We start from the raw sequence: 20,002 nt of genomic DNA, 5'->3' as shown, positions 1-20,002 counted from the left end.
ATGGTTCATACAGCCACTCACCACTAAAATTCAAGGCCTTTTTAAGGCTTTTTCAAGTCAGCAAAAACCTTTTTCAAGGCTCCTTCAGGGTTCATATTCTTAAAACATTTTCATTTTCCAGGACTTTTAAGCACCATTTTGGTTCATTTTCCAGGACTTTTTTTTACATTTTTCCAAGAGTCTGAATGCATTACCTGGAAAGGATTATTTTTGACAACACCCCATTAAACTGTTTATTCAGTGGTTGTTATGTCTCAAACATAAGCTACACCGTATCTAGATATATCTCATGGATGCTAAAGTTGTAAAAATACATAAATAAAAAAAATATTATAATAATCTCTTGAAGTATACTCTATGTTACCACCAATTTATATCACAAACACTCAAAACTAACCCATAAAATGATTGTTTATTTAGTTAATTGGTCGTGTCATTGACATGTGGACACCGTTTTGGAAGGCACTTGTTACAGCTATCTACTAAATTATTTATCTTTGACAGTAGTTTCTAACTCACAAACGTCAAAAACAAGACTGCTGACAGTTACATAATTTATTCAACCAATCACAAGTTGTGTTCATTTATGTTCCTTACTGTGTATATATTTTAACAGTTGACCAATGGCAGTCATGTGCTCTGAATGTGCACGTAAAGCCCCATGACCTGACCTAATGGCAGTCGACCTTTTATAATTACTGTTGCGTGAAGGATATAGTTTGGAAACCAGACGTCAAACGTGATTCTTTATAAATATAGTTTCCAAATAATATTATTAAATGAATTTTGTTTTTTTAATATAAAATAATAAATTTCCAGGACTTTCCAGGGGGATAATGAATTTTTCCAGGAGCTTTAAGCACTTACCAGGATGAAAATAAAATTTAGCACTTTCCAGGGTTTTCCAGGATGCGTGCGAACCCTGTCTTACAAGTTACATGTACATGTAGTTCATAAAAATAAACTCGAATGTAAATGCAATGTGCATTTACATTCGAGTTTATTTTTATGAACTACATGTACATGTTGTTGTAAATATACATTGCCGCCATTTGCATACATACTTTCGGCATATTACGGCATGGAAATTACCGACTGTCAAAGGGAAACAACTCTTTATTTCATACCGTGATCGATTTTAAAGTAATTTTCCATAGCTAAAAACTGTTTATTTGTGGATTATTATTTTAAAATATATCAAATATTATTAATAATAAGTTTATTAAAATATATAATTCACTACAAATGATTATCTGCTAAATTCAAGGGCTTTTCAAGGCCTAACTACAATATTCAAGGTCTTTTCAAGGCAATTTTCAGTTTCAAGACCTTTTCAAGACTGCACCTCAAATTCAAGGCCTTTTCAAGCCTGTGCGAACCTTGTAAGACGAAACGTAATGCTGTAACGGGGGCTTGAGGTTTTTACCCAACTCCAAAGACTGGAAACAACAACAGCAAAGTGGAGACCAGAATGCAAGGGACGCAGTGCTAACGCAAGGGACGCAGAACAACACAGTGTTAACACAAGGGACGCAGCGTAATGCAAGGGACGCAGGTTAATGCAAGGGACGCAGTGTTAACGCAAGGGACGCAGCATAACGCAAGGAACACAGTGTTAACGCAAGGGACGCAGCATTGAATGCTTTGTTAACGCATGGGACGCAGAATAATGCAGCTTAAGACGCATAGCATAGTAGATGTTCAGTGTGTATATGTGATATTGTTTTGAAATATATAGCATCTGGGAACCCCTTACTTTCTTGTACTTTGTAATGTCTCAGTTTCAGTCATCAGCAACAATGACTACCTCATCGCCATTGGTATTCTAGGATTGTGAACTTTAGTGTATTCTATAATCGTGCTTAGTGTATTCCAGAATTGTGGAATTAGTGCATTCTAGGATTGTGAACTTACTTAAGTGTATTCTAGTGTTTTGGATGAGAGATTACAGGTTGAGGTTTCCCTGAATTCTCATGACAGCCCGTGGTGAGCTTTGACGGAGGAGCGGGACAGGAACTGGAGGTAGATGCAGGTGTAAGGCGCAGCGACGCATCCATAAGGCATCCAGGGAACTCGCAGTATCGCTGTCACTCCTCAGCAGTGACTTTGATGTACTCCAGTTGTTGAAGACTGTCACCACTCTGTTGTTGAATGTTTGACCCAGACCGGTACTTAATCTGTTGATGTTTAATTCCCACCAGAGACTCAAGACCTCTTATATTCTTGGAGTGGACCCACAGGGACAACGGCTTGACTACGGGCACCAACAAGGTGTTGCCTTCTCTCCTTGTTAGCTTCACTAGGATATTAGACCTTGGATCTCCTGTGGTTCGATAATGTTTCCAGTGCACCAGACCGACGCCCCACCCCAGACAAAATCTATCGAGTGGATTTGTACATGGCCATTGCAGTTCCAATACACTGTAAATGAGCAGTGTATACTATCAGACACAATAATTGGACAATAACACGCGTCGCGAAAATAACGCGATCGATCAATTCAATGTCAACAATTTGCTTATTTGTGTTTTGTGACTTAAATGTTTATTCTCCAACTTCTGTGTTGTGTTGTAATTTGAATTTCTAGTGTCATCTAGTATCTTGTTATATCTGGATTTTAACTTGATCTTAACTCTTCTAAGACCCTGAAGAGAACGCTTCCTGCTCAGTTACGTTATTTCAAATTATCACTGGCGGGGCTCGGAAACACAATTGTTCATGGTGACCGCTACCAAATTTAAAGCGCAAGCAATTGTGGACATGAGCCGCCCCGTTGCAATACATACATACATACATACACACACACATATATATATATATGCACATGTATATATACACACACACACACACACACACACACATATATGAAGCATCCACTTTTAAGAAATGCCACCGACCTACCCAAACACCAAACTGTTTTGTTCCTTCAGTGATCACACTGTTTCGCATCTAACACAAGTGGTGGAATCAAAGATGGCCTTACCAGTAATGTTGGGCTTATTAACGGCCTGTCTGTCCCCACCACAGAAACTAGCAATAGTTTGATATAGTTTTCTTACTTGACAATATTTCTGGCACTAGGTTGACATTTCGTTATCTCCTTTAAAGAACCTGCTAGGTTGGTGGTCGTAGTCAAAGCATAATTCTGTGTGTAAATAATTTCAAAATATTGCATAAGTACAAACGCCCCACACAAACACAGAGTTATCATATAATAGCTAGCATATCCAATGTAATCAAAGTATGTGATTTTTTTCAGATCACATACTTTCAGAGTTTGACAACTTTGGAAATTAGATGTAAATTAATCGAGGTGACGGCACTATGTTTATTGATATTTAAGCAGATGTACTAGGGTGACCTAAGAAAAACTTTTGAATAAAACTTTACATTAAAAGGTGTTAATTGTTTAGAAAACAAAAATGGTTACAGGCAAATCTTACTATTTGGTCAAACTTTAAAAGTTATTACACCACCTTGGTAGTACAGAAATGTAAAAAGCAAAAAAACAAACCATAGGTCACCAGACAAAATTTTGATCAACGAGCTATAAAGTGAATAGATGTAGGAATCAATATGACATTTTTTATTTTTTGTATATGTCTAGTCAAATCAATCATGCTTTATATCCATTTATCATATATTCTATAATGCATCAAAGAAAACAATTTGTTATATTGGTCAAAATGAAATGCAGTAGACATACAGAATACTAAACGAGTTCCCGTGTGAGACTGCTTATATTACAACGATTGTGTTTTCAATCGTACATCATGAGAAAAAGCAAGTGATATACGATTAAAAACATACGAGTTGTAATATAAACGGTCTCACACGATAATGAGTATACTATCTATTTTATTTATTACACCGCACATCAATGAACAAAAATCGCTCTGAATGACTTCAAAATAACTAAACAATTCATGAACATTAAAGACCAGAAACATGACGTCGCTTACCAAATGATGTCATTTAGCGAAATGACGTCATGTTGTGATCACTTCATTTAGTTATTTATCAATGAAACTTTGTATTCCTATGCTACTATTATATCAGTGAAGGTTACACATTATTTGGACATACAATGTATATGCATGTAATGATATTGACATAATAAAATGACATGCCTGTCAAACGTGATGAACTAGTCAAGCAAATTAAACTAAGATATGTGATATTTTATTGAATACGAAGTCAAAATGATAGTCCCATGATTGCTGTCCATTGTAGAACTAACATGGAAGTACGTCTTAGTCTTAATTTTATTTAATTTCACAGAACATAATGGACATTTTTTTTCTTTTTGCAAAACTGTTTTCCTTTCTTTCCTACACTGACACAAACGGAAGTTATACATGAAAAACTAAAAGCAGACTACGGCTATAGCTATCTTATATAGACGGAGAGTATTTTGTTAGTCACTGTATATGTTTCAGTGCTAGACTGACACAAACGGAAGTTATACATGAAAAACTAAAAGCAGACTACGGCTATAGCTATCTTATATAGACGGAGAGTATTTTGTTAGTCACTGTATATGTTTTAGTGCTAGACTGACCTTTAGTGACGTCACGCCGGTGCCACGCCGCTAGTTAACCATTCTACCACTGCTCAATAGTGTCACAACATGCGATAGTAAGATTCATCCTTAAGCACTATAGTCGATCTTTATGTAAGGATCTCAAAAATGACGCCATTCATGTTTTACGTCATTTCCATTAAAAAAGACGCTGCTTTGCATATTCTTATGTCATTTGAATATTGAGTAATGGCTGATTGGAATCAAAGTTACGTATACAGTTTCTAAAACATGTATTAAGATGGAGATTATATGTTAAAGAGATTATTACTTTTGTGTCTTTTGGTATTGCATAATATAATTTTTTTATTCCTAGTATATGTTATTGATGATACCCAAACACACTCAGGTAATAACCTCTATGTACATACACATGTATATATATCATACATATACATGTACCTCCATTGTAGGCGATATGTCGTCTTCCTGTGCAATTAACTTGTTAAACAGGTCACTCATCTGAAGAAGTATTCCTTTATCTGGATCTTTAGTAGTCTTAAGATTGTTCAGCAACAGCTCACGAATCTGCAACAAAAAATGATGACAGTAATAACAGTATGAAATACCAGCAAAACAGCTTGTTCTTTTATTTAATAAGAGCCTATTTCTGCAATATTTACTTAATTTATGACAACATTAATTGATGTTTTTAATTAATTTATGTTTATATATGCTTTGAAATGAAGACAACACAAACAGACCCTTGCTTCGATATCCAGTTTGTAGATTTTATGTATTAACATTAACATATGGGGAAAACACCAACATTGTTAATTTTTGACGAGAGAAATTTTCACAAACTTACTTTTAGAAATTATTCTAAATTATGTTCATTTAGTTGTGTATGCATTGAAGGTTCTGTTTTCCCAATATATTTAGCAAGAATATATTTTAATAACATTTGGCATGTTTATACATTGGGATATTTGAAACAAGTTGAATATATAACGTTATTATTCAATGTTATTTGTGTTTTGTTTTTCACTGTTCTTTTTACATTTCATGTTTATACTTTCAACTTTTGCATATTTATAGCAAACCAAAGGACACTGATTTATATTAGCACAATGCAAAGTGACACTATTCACAATAATTCTATTGTACATTTACATCAAATAATATAATTTTCAGATATCTGCACACACATTTTCAAAGACGTGGTTGTGTAACGTATTTTGTTTGTTACCGTACCTTAAAACAATGATGTACGTGTATCTGCTAGAATCTCTTTAGAGTTATAACTCGCAGCAAAATAAATGTAGTATCAAACGTTACTTTAACACATATTTAATAAGGTATACATGTTTGGTTGTAACATTTACAGAAATAAAATTATATTTTATGTCATAAACAGCGTCATTCTCTTGGCAAAATCAGGTTCTGGATAATTGGGGGGTAGGGTGGTGGTGGTGGTGGTGGTGGGTCTTTTTAGGCACGTTTATACATGTAATGAAACTAATCTAATGATCAATTGTTTCTCCTGCAACCTCACTGATGTGTGCTTGTTATAAAACCAAAAATATATAAAACATACACATATGTAGAAAGTAACATATTTTGTTTCCAATTGTAAATTAATTTGTGGAATTAAAACTTTAATTTAGTTTAGAGAGAGAAAGACCAGGCCCCGCGCTTGTTTATAAACAACTGCCCTGATATGGTGAAAGAGAGTTCACGGTGTCTGGGAAAGTCACTTTCTAGCTTGCAGACCAGTACAGCGGTCAAACTTTCTTTGGCTTTGCGCAAATTTAATTGCTAATTTACTATTAATATGATGAAAATACACTTTGTATAATAACGATTAAGATTTTTGCGAAGAATGGCTGCGACGGGAGAGATTGTCACACCACAACCTGAGATAGTGGACAGTGAAGCAGAGAAAAGTGAGAACTTTAAATTCGACACATGGGTGAAAGAGCTGGGACTAACTAGGAAAACAACGCATGTTTTGCGCAGTGAAGAATTAAATTAAAGAGAAGTGCTCATATTATTAGATGCCAGAGACGTTAAAGAAATCGGGTTGCCTCTGGGGCAATACAAGTTACTGTGGTCATCAATAGAAGAGATGAAAAATGAAAATGGTGCACAACAATCGACTACGTGGAGCATGGAAGATCAGGAATCAGCTGATATCACAATCAGAGATATCCGCAAACAAACGGACGGACTGACGCAAGCAGGTAAGAGGCTAGATTGCTTGCTTGCGGGGGGTCACAATAAAACGGTAATAACTCCATCAGCCAACTCCGTTATGGACCCACGGACAATTCTGACCATGAAAGCGCAGGCTAGAAAGGCTTTGCATATAACTCAGTTTTTAACAGAAAAGGTTAAACACAGAAGGCAAACCAGCGACTCGGATAATGAGCACATTCTGATTAAAACGGAAGATGACCATCCATATGCAGGTATTTTTGTTGAAGAATGGGGTGCCGCCAATTGCCGTCTGCTGAACCAGCTACTAACGTCAAACACGCTTGACCGGGCAGAGCTCGAATACTACCTGGCATACACTACTAAAATATTCGAGTTTGCTGAAAGATACAAATGGAACAGTGTGCTGGACTTTGACTACAATTACAGAGAACTGCAGGCCGAGCACCAATTTAAATGGGGGACATTTGCTCCACATATAGAAATCCAAATCTTAACACCCAAGAAACCCCGGTTTGTATCGCAAGCGTCACCTGGAAGCCGTGAAAAATGCGGAGAAGACTGTAAAATCTTCAAGGCAAAAGGCAACTGTCCTTTTGGGGCCAAGTGTATCTATCGTCACCCCACGCGGCAGGCCAGCAATGACGCACCGCCACAGCAGGCAAAAAACTGGGAGTAACGGGTAGGCGCACGTCTGCCTAAACTTGGCAGCTTGGGAGAGCGAACTGCCTCGCGAGTTCCATGATCGAGATTTTATCGTGAATGGTATTCGTGAGGGATTTAATATTTTAAATTCTCAGGATGTCAAGGAACTAGTTGAAGTCGATAATTATAAATCGGCAACCAGCAGTGAAATGCGCGCGCGTGTGGAAGCACAAATCAAAACAGAACTTGAAAATGGATGGTTAACGCAAAACCAAATATTGTTTCCGCCCTTGGGGCTATACCTAAGAAAAACTCAGAAAAAATTCATATTATTCATGATGCCAGCCGCCCTCCCGGGAAAGCCTTGAATGACTTTGCATACAACTCTCCATTCAAGTACCAAACACTGCAAGATGCTGTCAATCTTATTACACCAGGGTGTTTTATGGCAAAGCTAGACCTGGCCAATGCATACCGGTCAGTTAAAATACACCCATCTAACTATCAAGCAACGGGCTTAATATGGTGTTTTTCCAGAGATACTCACCATACGTATATGATAGACGAGAGACTACCTTTTGGGGCGTCAAGTTCACCGGAAATATTCCATAGACTTACCCAATCAGTCAGGGCTATTATGGCGAAAAAGGGATACAAGGACATTGTGGTGTATTTGGATGACTTCTTAATTATCGCTAAATCCTATGACGAATGCCAGAACATTCTAAACATCTTAATGCAGCTGTTACGGAAATTGGGATTTCACATTAACTACAATAAACTTGAAGGCCCAGCACAGACCCTCACGTTTTTGGGAGTAGTTCTAAATTCACTGGCAATGACCTTGAGTATTCCACACGATCGGATAACAGAATTGAGAGGGCTGTTAGTGAAAACCCTAAGTAATGGAAAAATTACTAAGCGACAGATTCAAAGCATAGTGGGCAAGTTAAACTGGCTAACCCAATGCGTGTATGGAGGACGCTTCTTCATGAGACACCTAATTGACAGAGCCAGTGGTCTGAAATGTCCATGGCACAGATCACGTATCACTAAAGATATGAAAGGTGATATAATGTGGTGGATCCAGTTCATGTCAGTGTTCAATGGAACGATGCCCATGGTTGACCAAAGACCAGCTACACCCGTGAGTATCGATGCTTGCCCCTAGCAGGTGGGGCATACTACTGCAGTGATTTTGTTCACACCCCATGAGCGGGTACCGAGGCAGCGGATCTACCGATCAACTACCAAGAAGTTCTAGCATTAGAACAAGCAGTTGCCAGATGGGCACCCTTATGGAAAAACAAAAAAGTGTATGTACATTCAGATAATCAAGCTGCAGAGGCCATCATAAATAAAGGCTCATAAAAAAACCCAGTGGTTATGGCGTCACTACGTCGTGTCTTCTGGCTGTCAGCCACATATAACTTTCGACTGAGAGCAGTTTATTATCCTGCATACGCTAACTTACTGGCTGATGCTGTGTCCCGATTACATGAAAATAATGGCGCTTATAGATTTTCCTCACTAGGTTATCATTAACCTGGGTTTCATTTCAGGGCGGTGCCGGTTGGAGCTCAGCCTTGATCAACAAATCAGGACTATTCCTTGCTTTGGAATTAACCCCGCAGGCTCTGCCTGATGGACCGTTGTTCGTGCAACTCAGGTCTTCTGGGTACCGACCACTCACAGCCACGGTTTACATCGGACGCATAAAAGAGTGTCTCCGATTGGCTGGTTATGATGCGGCCAAGTTTTCCGGTGACAGCTTTAGCCGGGAGGTGCAACTTGGTGCTATTCTGTAGGAATATCAGCACAAGACATTAACTTTATTGGTGATTGGAAATCAGACTGTTTTACCAGCTACATTGACATAACGGAACAGAAACATTTTCAGCTGGTTTCTCGAATGCAACAACACCTATAACAAAGTATCCTACTACTACATCGGTCCTATACTAGTATTGGTAATTGGGACAAACAGACTTTTTGCCCTCTCGTAAGGTCGAAGACAAAATGACATTGATAGGGATTATTTAAGGTTAAATAATTGTTAACAAAGAACCAACAACTTATACAGGTGCACCCTTGATACAATATTTTAATAACTAGGCGATTTGATATCATTACATTGGTATATACATGTATAACATTATGCAATAATATTATGTATGTTTTGTGTGCAGTTGATACACCAACCAATAATAATTGATGCGCTGGTAGTCAGTATCTTTATCATGGTATGATGCTGTAATATTATGTTGTTTATGTGCGCGCTTTTTGTAGTTGGAGCCAATAGGTTTTAGTTTAGAATAAAGCTCTCTTTCACCCCTTCAAACGTGTTTCTTTCTTTAAGTGGAATTAAAACTTTAATTTAGTTTAGAGAGAGAAAGACCAGGCCCCGCGCTTGTTTATAAACAACTGCCCTGATATGGTGAAAGAGAGTTCACGGTGTCTGGGAAAGTCACTTTCTAGCTTGCAGACCAGTACAGCGGTCAAGCTTTCTTCCCACCCACCTCACCCAAGGTTTCTAATTATAGCCCAATTCCCTTGTTTGTTATGGTATCTAGTAAGAGGCTTGGTACCACAGTGGGCTGGTTTATTGATATAGGGACAAACAGACTTTTTGCCCTCTCGTAAGGTCGAAGACAAAATGACATTGATAGGGATTATTTAAGGTTAAATAATTGTTAACAAAGAACCAACAACTTTTATAGGTGCACCCTTGATACAATATTTTAATAACTAGGCGATTTGATATCATTACATTGGTATATACATGTATAACATTATGCAATAATATTATGTATGTTTTGTGCACGGTTGATACACCAACCAATAATAATTGATGCGCTGGTAGTCAGTATCTTTATCATGGTATGATGCTGTAATATTATGTTGTTTATGTGCGTGCTTTTTGTAGTTGGAGCTAATAGGTTTTAGTTTAGAATAAAGCTCTCTTTCACCCCTTCAAACGTGTTTCTTTCTTTAATCAACATAATTTCCTTAAACTTATTATATGTGATTATAATAACAGTATTTAAATACATGTAGCTATAAATGAAAGGTAATTTTAAAAATGTACATTGTCATTCAATATGACTTGTTCCAGTCGATTTAAATTTGGTTATTGACAGACCACCTTTATTAGCGGCAGAGGATGAGGATGCCAGGTTAATGCAGGGAAACACACAGAGACTGGACCCATGGAGGAAGTTGAGACAGGTAGGCAATGGTGTGCACAGCTCAGAAGACAGAGTCAGAGGAAACTGACAGAAAGGGTCGAAACAGATTGAAATTTTGTGAGAAATTTTTTATATTAAGATAATGAGAATGGTATGCAGAGGGTGATAGATGAGAAAGATGAATGAATGTGAGAGCCAGCTTTGACGGGATTCGGACCACTGTCTTCAGCTTGATTGTCCAGCAGCTTATCCACTAGACCACGGAGCTCACTACTTGGTAATATTTAATCATATTTCATTTAAATATGCATAGTGTAGGGTTGATAAATTTTTTAAAAGTGATTAACAAAATCCATTCGTGCATGTTATACATGCTACACAAAACTAGTAAAAGATTTGTTACGTTTCTGGCGACATGCAGAAAACTCTTCTTTTATTTAAAATTCACTTATTGTTGAAGACAAATGTGAATAGCCAAAGCAAGTATACCATGCTTCAATTTAGTGTAGTCGAAGTTGACATACTGCATCACACGTAGGAGTAACACGTCCAAAAAAACCAAAACAATCGTGTTGGTGACATCAAAAAAAATTAAGTTTTTCTACCTTTTTTGGGTCAGAACTTTGAACATATGTATTGTATCTATGATAATTATAGATCTTCTGAATCGTCTGTACTTTTTCTGCAAAAGTACTGCGAAAAAATTGCTGCTGAATTGTATTTTTCGAAAGTTAACAATGTCTGCATTTTTGCCCAATTGCTCACTGAATCAAAATCAAAGTTTGTTTTGTTTAACGACACCACTAGAGCACATTGATTTATTAATCATGGGCTTTTGAATGTCAAACATTTGTTAATTCAGACATATAGTTTTAGAGAGGAAATCTGCTACATTTTTCCATTAGTATAGCAAGGACTCTTTTGTATGCACCATCTCATCAGTGAGTCAAGTATGGTGAACATAAATTCTGCAGGATTAAATATCTCATCTTGCATAAACAAACAATAAAATTATAATGCAAAACCTTAATGTTGAGCTATTAGTTTACAAGTTGACATTGTTGGTCATTGAAAAAAAAAAAAGAGTCAAACATGTCCTAGCGGTCATCTGTCATCAGTGGTAACGTTTTTCCATACCAAACGATTTTTAATGTAAATGCACTCATATTAAGCAGTCACCTGTCTAATTGGATCCCAAATTACTAAAATACCTGTATTAATTAAGAACCATCAGTAAATATTTACTGTTCTATAAACTCTTGTCCATCTACAAATCCGCCAGCAACAACAATTTCTGCACAGTATCATACAGAAATTGTTGTTGCTGGCGGATTTGTAGATGGACAAGAAGTTCAATCGTCAAACATTCACAACCGATTTAGCTTCCCTGAGGGCTGCACACGAAGATGCTGATACTAGGTTGGTGTTACATGCTATCCAGAGCCGATTAAATATGGTTGTATCATCAAGGGATACGGATGTCCTTGTGCTGTTGGTTTCCCATTTTCCCCGTGTACAGTGCAGGAGCCTCTGGATGATGATGTCAGGCACGTAAAAACAAAAGAGATATATACCCATCGAAAAAGTATTCAACAACTTGCCAACAAATTCAGCAACATCACTGCTTCCTTTCCATATGCTTACCGGATGCGACACGCCTTCTTACATATCAAATCACATGAAGAGGTCATCATGGACGGTCTTCAAAGTGGACCATCACTTACTCAGTGGCTTAGGAGTAGGTGAACTCACAGATGCCATCAGAAAATCAACAGAGAAATTTGTGTGCAGAATATACAGTGTAAATCAAACCGACTCAGTTGATGCAGCACGACATGTTTGGTTCTCCAAGGCCACGAATACTATGTAGTTGAGCCAGCTTTTCAATGGCAAAGCCCTTGACCTCACAGAGTGGTGTGAAATCTAGATGCTGACTGCCATTAACATGTTAAATACAATATACAGGACACTTCTGCAATTCTTTTGTGATTGTTAGTTGATTATTACCCAAACAAAAATGCATGCTTGCGACTAGGTTGTTGCAAGGTAGTTACAAGGTTGTTACAAGGTAGTACAAGCAATGCAAGCTATTTACAAGCTAACATTTAGCTCGCGTAAGGTAGTATGTATTTCTGCAAGCTTGCCGCATGCATGTTTTCATTTGTAAAAGCATGCGCAAGCTTGCTGCATGCATATCTTCAACTGTGTAAGCTTCCATCAAGCATGTTTTCATTTTTGCTAGCTTGCTGCAAGCATATCTTCAAATGTGCAAGCTTCCCGCAAGCATGTTTTCATTTTGCAAGCTTGCTGCATGCATATCTTCAACTGTGCAAGCTTCCCGCAAGCATGTTTTCATTTTTGCAAGCTTGCTGCATGTATATCTTCAGCTGTGAAAGCATGTCTACACTTGTGGAAAAAAAGCCAAGTCCAAATAATTTTCATGGTTATTTTTTTTTAATTCATAACTTCTCATATGATTTATCAAATTCAGTGGGAACAGTGGCTAAACAACCAAACATACATGTAACAGATTTAGATAGTATTTACAATAATAATTAAAACAAAATTAATATTAATACATACGAATGCTAATACAATATGGTTAAAACAGAATCATCTTGTAATGATTGGATTTTCAATTGGCCCCAAAAATAATAACATATGCATGGCCATGAGAGGATGACATGGACCTTGAAAAGAAGCAAAAATAAATGTCTCTGTCAATCAGAGGCCAGGGCAGCTATCTTGATTTTAAATCTGCCCGAAAAATAACAAACTTGGTCAGGGCCATGAGAGGATCATTAGGAATACATATGGTTTAAATTTGCATGGTGGAACTTGAGTAAAAGTTAAAAATATCTCAGTTATTCAGAGGCCAGGGCGGCCATCTTGGAATTTTTATTGGCCTGAAAAATAACAACACTTGGTCAGGTCTATAAGAGGATCATTTGGACCAAGTTTGGTTGAATCCTGCTTGGTGGAACAGGAGAAAAAAGAAAACAAGAAGAAACAAATGACTTTACACCACAGTGTGGATCTCTAGGTAGTGGAGGAATATAAACTAAAACAAGAAGAAGAAGAAGAAGAAGAATATAGGACCAGGAGATTTTTAGCATATTAGTTTAGTCAAGACTATCCCACATACATGGAACATGTCTATCAGACAGGTAAACTAATTTTGCAGCCTAAGTATCTGACAACATGTAGCACCTATTTTTTTGTTTTAACTGTTCATGTTTTTCACTTTAAAACCTCGTCGCAAGCTTGCGGAAAGCTTGTAGCAAGCTTGCAGCAAGGTTGTAAAAAGGTTCCAAATACTAGCTTAACCTTTAGACTACTGGATTAATTTTTAACAAAAACCACGTTGAGTGGGTACAAGTTTATAATTTTTACTCACATATATTCACTTAAATGTTTCATAAATACATGAAATAAAGTTCATATATGAATCGGTAAGTATTATTTTCGTGTCTTTTTTTGTAATTTTTATTATTTTAGATCGGCTAATGGTGATTAAAATTAGGCAAAAAATCGAAAAAGTTGCGTTTACTTACGGGCATTTGTGGCCAGCTGTCCAGTATTTATGTCCATTATTCCCGATAACAGTGGTTTTCTGACCAGAATTTTTTTTTAAACCCGAACTACGATTCATATTGCAATATTTGGTAATTTTCGTTGTTGGTAAAACGATCAAATTTATTATCAAATTAGCTGTTACAATCAGCTATCGATCCCTGAAAATTACCGCGACGTGCCGCCATTGTTGTCAAGCGAAAATACTTGCCGAAAACCACTTTTTGAACTCAAAATTTCAAGGTATTTTCAATTGAAAAAATCAAAACAAAAACCACCATTTTGAAAAAAAATCTTTTTTCTTTAATTATATTTCCGTTTCCGGTGAGTGTCGTGTGCAAAACGGCGGGAAATATGAATTGGGGAATGCACTGTATACAGTGTACAGTATATCGACTGACGTGACGTCGGGCGAGATATCTCGCCTGCAGTAGTCAGAAGGTTAAACTAAACAAGCTTGCGGGAAGCTCGTCGCAAGCATGTGGGAAGCTCGTCGCAAGCGTGCAGGAAGCTAGTCGCAAGCTTGCGGGAAGCTCGTACCAAGCTTGCAGGTAGCTCATCGCAAGCTTGCAGGAAGCTTGTCGCAAGGTTGTAAAAAGGTTCCAAATACTAGCTTAAACTGAACAAGCTTGCGGGAAGCTCGTAGCAAGCTTGCAGGAAGCTTGTCGCAAGATTGTAAAAAGGTTCCAAATACTAGCTCGAAACGCGGTAGTTACTACCGTGTAAAATATGCTTGTACAACCTTGTCGCAAGGTAGTTACCAGCTAGTTACGAGCTATTTATTAAGCTTGCAATTTTTGTTTGGGTAGTTACCATCACCAGTTCTAGCTAATTCCTCAATAAAGATTTCCTAAAGTAAAGAAAAATGTTATTGCATTAGTAAATAAGCATTTGGATCATGCAGTACAAATGTCTTTTCCTGTGTAAAATGAAACAATTTGGGACAAATCTGTTAGTATTTCATTTATGAGTATATCCTTAACTATATACCCTGTCTTTCACAAAAATGAAACATTTTCCAACACAAAATGAATTCCACTATATCTGATATGAGTATGTATATAGACAGATACTGGTATTTGATGTGATTTATGGTGGAAATTAAGTTGACGTTTACATATTTTTGTAATTTTAATGCATCTGTATTGTTAAAATGAAAATAACCCTCTCAATCAATTTTTCATACCAAAATTATGCAAAAAAATTGTATCATTTGTCTCTATATGATGTCTACTTCAAAAGTTAAGCGAATTATCGATTTTCATCAGAAATCTAATATGGTGTCCAATATGGCCACAAACGGACCACATGGGACAATAATTCATCTTGGGAACATAAAAATAATTTACTAGACACTCTGAGGATTACAAAAAAAGTAAGTTAGAAAAATATATCATGGGGGTGCATGGGAACCCCATTTTCCTACTCGACTAGATAAGCTGTAGCCAATATGCAATGGTGAATCCTTCACGGATACTATAGCACCCATTCAGTCTGACATCAGCACTGTGTATCAATTAAGAATCTGTGACAGTGAATTGCATCTAATTGCCTCTACATAAGCTGAAGTTTGTCATCATTATATAGATGCCTCTGCTAATTCGATGACAATACACAGCATAAAGTAGAATTACATAAAAAAGACAAAGTTATGAGAGAATTAATTTAAACAGTTAAATGTTCATGTTGTTCTATCGACTTGTTCAACATACACTACTGTACATTGTTAATCTCTTGACCAATTAAGACTCTCAACCATCTCATGTACAACAATTTAAACATTTCCCCGATATATTTTCAGTTTTTGTCTAAGTAAACAACTGGCAAACAAACATTCAGGTGGCCTTCATTTGCTGTTTCTGTACATCATCAGCAAATGAGAAATAACTGAACAGTTGCACAATTATGGTCTAAAATGATGGCTCCCATTCAGAATATATGTAAAACATATACTACTAGGTTATGTTATGTTTATGATCTTCCACTGGATGTAGAAATAACATTAGAGAACTGACAATGTTGAAATTTGGCAAGGGCATCAACATTCATGTTAGCAATGACACGAATAAAGAAATAATGTCATAAATGGTGGCGTACAATGTCATGGTCAGTCCAAATCAGTATTGGGCATGGCCACCAAATGTGTCTGTCACTGCTTGGCACCGCCTGCCCATGGACATTACCAAAATCTATATAACACGTTGGGGTATTGCAGTCCATGTCTCTTGTAATGCCTGGACAAGCTCTTGTAGCATCTGAGGTTGGTGTTGACGTAGTCGCTGCTTCGATCCAAGTGGTCCCATGTGTGTTCAATATGGTTCAAATCTGGGGATCTAGAGGGCCAAAGTAGTGTAACAACATTATTTCTTTGCAGGAATTCCATTGCTACTCTAGCCGTATGGGGTCGAGCATTGTCATGTTGAAAAATGACGTTATTTGCGTTCACAAATGGAATCACATGTGGAGCTAAAATTTCGTCTCTGTACCTAATGCCATTTAAATTGCCTTGGATGTGTACCAGGTCAGTCCTTTCATTAAAACAAATGGCCGCCCACACCATGACACTCCCACCACCGAAGTGATCCGCTTCCTGGATGCAATTTTGCGCAAAACGTTCATTATGACGACAGTATACCCTTGCGCTTCCGCAACAGAGATAAGGTGAAGCAAATAACTGATCTTCACACCTTCAGGAATACTAGAACCCATTCAGTCCCGACATCTCTACTGTGTATCAATTATGAAAGTATGACTCTGCAATGCAGCTAATTGCCTCTGCATGGGCAGGCTACGCTTGACATTTGTAGATTCACTTACTATGACAATACACCGCATGAAGTAGGAATTAAATAATTAAATAGAAAAAGAAAACAAATTTGTTGAGAATGGTTAATTTAACACATTCCATTTGCATTTTTTGTGAAGGAGACATGTCTTAAATTGATTTATAGTCAAATGTGAAGCATACATCCGTTGATTAGCAGTACAGACAGTAAAACAAGAAACAACAACAAATGTTTTAAATACTATATATGTGGCAACCTGTAATCAGTGGTCATAAGTCTTAAGCGGCCACTTTTATCTAATCCCTTGTGTGACCGCTTAAGACAGGTTTGACTGTATATACTATGGAATGCTTAATGGTTGTGCATAATATTAATAATTGCAGGTAGATAGTCGATCGTAACTATTAGATTACATATGAAATTGTGTTCGTTACACTATGTCCATCTGACAATGACACCGGACTCGCTGTTCCAATTTGTTTGCGAGTCAGACAATAGAAACCTTATCGTTAGGTGAGGAAGTGAATTTCTGTATCCTTAGTTTCATTATTAACTACTGCATAGGTACAGCTAGTGGTACAGAAAATCGCAGCTAGTCATTTAGTCAAATTAATCTACCCTTCCGTTCGTACACAGTGATATATACACAAACACATGCATATTACTTGCAAATATCAAAACTTTATTAAGGTGCCGTTTTAACGAGTCAATCATCAATGAGCCATTTTTCTTGGTCCTCTCCCCCCAAGACGTGTTCGCAAGTATTTCTGTTGAGCACAAAACATATTGTACATTTTCTTTTCTGTAAAAGAAGGAGATTGCACACAATCTGACAAACAGTAATAGTAACAGAAAACTTTATTAATGTCAAAAAATAAAAGAACAAGTCAAAATTACTCCTCAATTCAGGAATGAAAAGGGCCTTTGTCGCAAGCAACTGGAGCGTAGACGCGCCGGAAATAATTTAGTTGCTAATTGGGGCCGCTTAGTGCTCTGTAAAACAAGGGCAGATAAGTATGTTTCTAATAGAGGCTATAGCAGGGATGTTACTTAAGCTATTGATACCTTCACACATTTCTATTGCAGATCACTCTCTCTATATTGAGTTTCTAGCACAGATGTTTGCACTTCCTTTACACTGGTGTCAGGTACACGCTGAATGGTGCATGTGCTAACAGATACTTTTGGAAGTACACACTGCAGATCTATATCTCTTTTTTGAGTCTCAATCTCAGGTACAATTTGGGTTTTCTTTGTACTGGTCTGGGTAGTTTGAGGTACATCTGGGGTGGTACATGTGCCAACAGATATTCTTGAAAATTGATACTGCACTTCTTTATTTCTTTTCTTAGTTGTAGGCTCTGGTCTAGTTTGTCTTTCCTTGTTTGTGTACACACAGTAGACATGGTGCAACTGTTTTGTTTGGTCTGGCTCTGTAATTTATTCTGTAGTAACAACACTTGTTGTTTTAGCTGGCTAATCTCTTCCCTCAAAGCACTTGTAAGCATGGTATCACTCTCAGTGAAGTTTGGGCTTGAGTATACTTCAGACAAGCTGCTGGTACCAGCAACACTAATTACCTCATCTCTGCTAGAGGGGCTTGATTCTTGGTTTATGCTAGATAATCACAGATGACTGGAACCTCACTGTCTGTGGAATTTGATGTTTGGTCATCTCCAGAAATGTCATGGATCATTATGTAGCTGGGAGCTTGTTTTTAGCTAGCTGGATGGATGGGTATTAACAGTCAGTTGGTCGAGTGTTAATTACATCTTCACTAACAATCATTGCTGCAAATCGATTAAAGTTGTCAACAAAACCATCCGCCCATTCCTTGTATCCCATGCCTTGTACATGAATTTTACATGTTGCTCTATAAATAGTAACAATTTTGTGTGGTTTATCCTTAGATTTGTAAATCTGAGCATTTTGTACATTTCCCCCAATGAGATGTAGATTGGTATCCAGAAACTTTTGTATTGCCTCCATCTTGTGGATATCATGCACGTTGATGGTGAGGGGTTGTCAAAACGGAAAACATGTCACTTTTTCCCCATCCTGGATGTCTTCTTTGTCAATAGTTTAGGTGAATAAGTTTAATTGAACCCTATTTCAGCTTAAGAAGAGATTTATAAGCACATGTTTCTTATTTCAGTGTCAGTAGGAACAAATATCATAAGGAATCTCTAACGCTGTAGATAACACTTATTTACACAATCCAATCTGCTAATAATGTCCTTTCCCTACATGCCCACAATAAAATATAATGTCCCAGTACTCCATTATCACAAATTTTACTTTTACTGTTTTAGTCCTGATCAGAGGAGCTATCTGCATCACTATCTGCAGTTCTCCCGTTTCATCATCAGATTCCTCCAGTTCTGTTGCATCTCTCTCCAGCACATCAATTAGTTTGTGTGGTAAGATCATTTAATTTTCACACCAGAGTGATTCTCCATTCTCTTTCCATCCATGTCCTTCCCAGGTTTTGGGATCTCAAATATGGCAACATTTGCCATTTTCCATATTCTTGTCTGATAATGTCATCAAGCAACATGTTCTCTCAAGCACGTCCTACTCGGAGGCAATCTAGCCAGGTCAATAGTAGTGTCAACTGAAATATCCCTGTCACACTGTGACTTGAGCATCAAGTGCCGCATCCTCATCTACTCTCCAACTTTGATTTTCCATACAGTGCACAGGTGAACTTTTCACACCCGACCAGAAGATCGTCATCCACATTCCAGTCATCTCCCAAGTGATTCAGGGTATCACAGTGTGCAGGAGATTTCAGTAAAAACTTGAGAGGTTTTATATTTCCAATACCCCTGAAAGAGCTGACCGAATCACAACCAGTAAAGGCATGTAGCGTCAGCATCACCTCACACATTTGCTCTGTGTAGTGTCCAGAGAGATTTGTAATGTTAATAAGGTGCTTCTTGTTGCCATGACCTGTATTGAAGAGGATAGTAATGTCTATTTCCATGGCATGATAGACTAAATCCAGTATATGTCACTGTCTGGACTCCTGACCATTATGTTGGACTCTTGGGCTCATATCATGATCATCC

General features: G+C 37.4%; 1 protein-coding gene across 1 annotated transcript in view; it reads right to left on the bottom strand.

The window, feature by feature from the left end:
• LOC121383698 (polycystic kidney disease protein 1-like 2) overlaps nucleotides 1-20,002 on the bottom strand; it is a 142,603-nt gene that overhangs the window by 68,112 nt on the left and 54,489 nt on the right. Inside the window, exons 6-7 of the mRNA XM_041513792.1 lie at nucleotides 4,985-5,110; nucleotides 3,060-3,145 (exon numbers count right to left, since the gene is read on the bottom strand). Coding sequence (XP_041369726.1) covers nucleotides 3,060-3,145; nucleotides 4,985-5,110 — 212 coding nt within the window. The remainder of the gene's footprint in view (nucleotides 1-3,059; nucleotides 3,146-4,984; nucleotides 5,111-20,002) is intronic.

This window comes from Gigantopelta aegis, chromosome 10 (assembly GCF_016097555.1).
Source record: "Gigantopelta aegis isolate Gae_Host chromosome 10, Gae_host_genome, whole genome shotgun sequence".
Lineage (NCBI taxonomy): Eukaryota > Metazoa > Mollusca > Gastropoda > Neomphalida > Peltospiridae > Gigantopelta > Gigantopelta aegis.
This window is presented reverse-complemented; position numbering and strand designations above follow the sequence as displayed.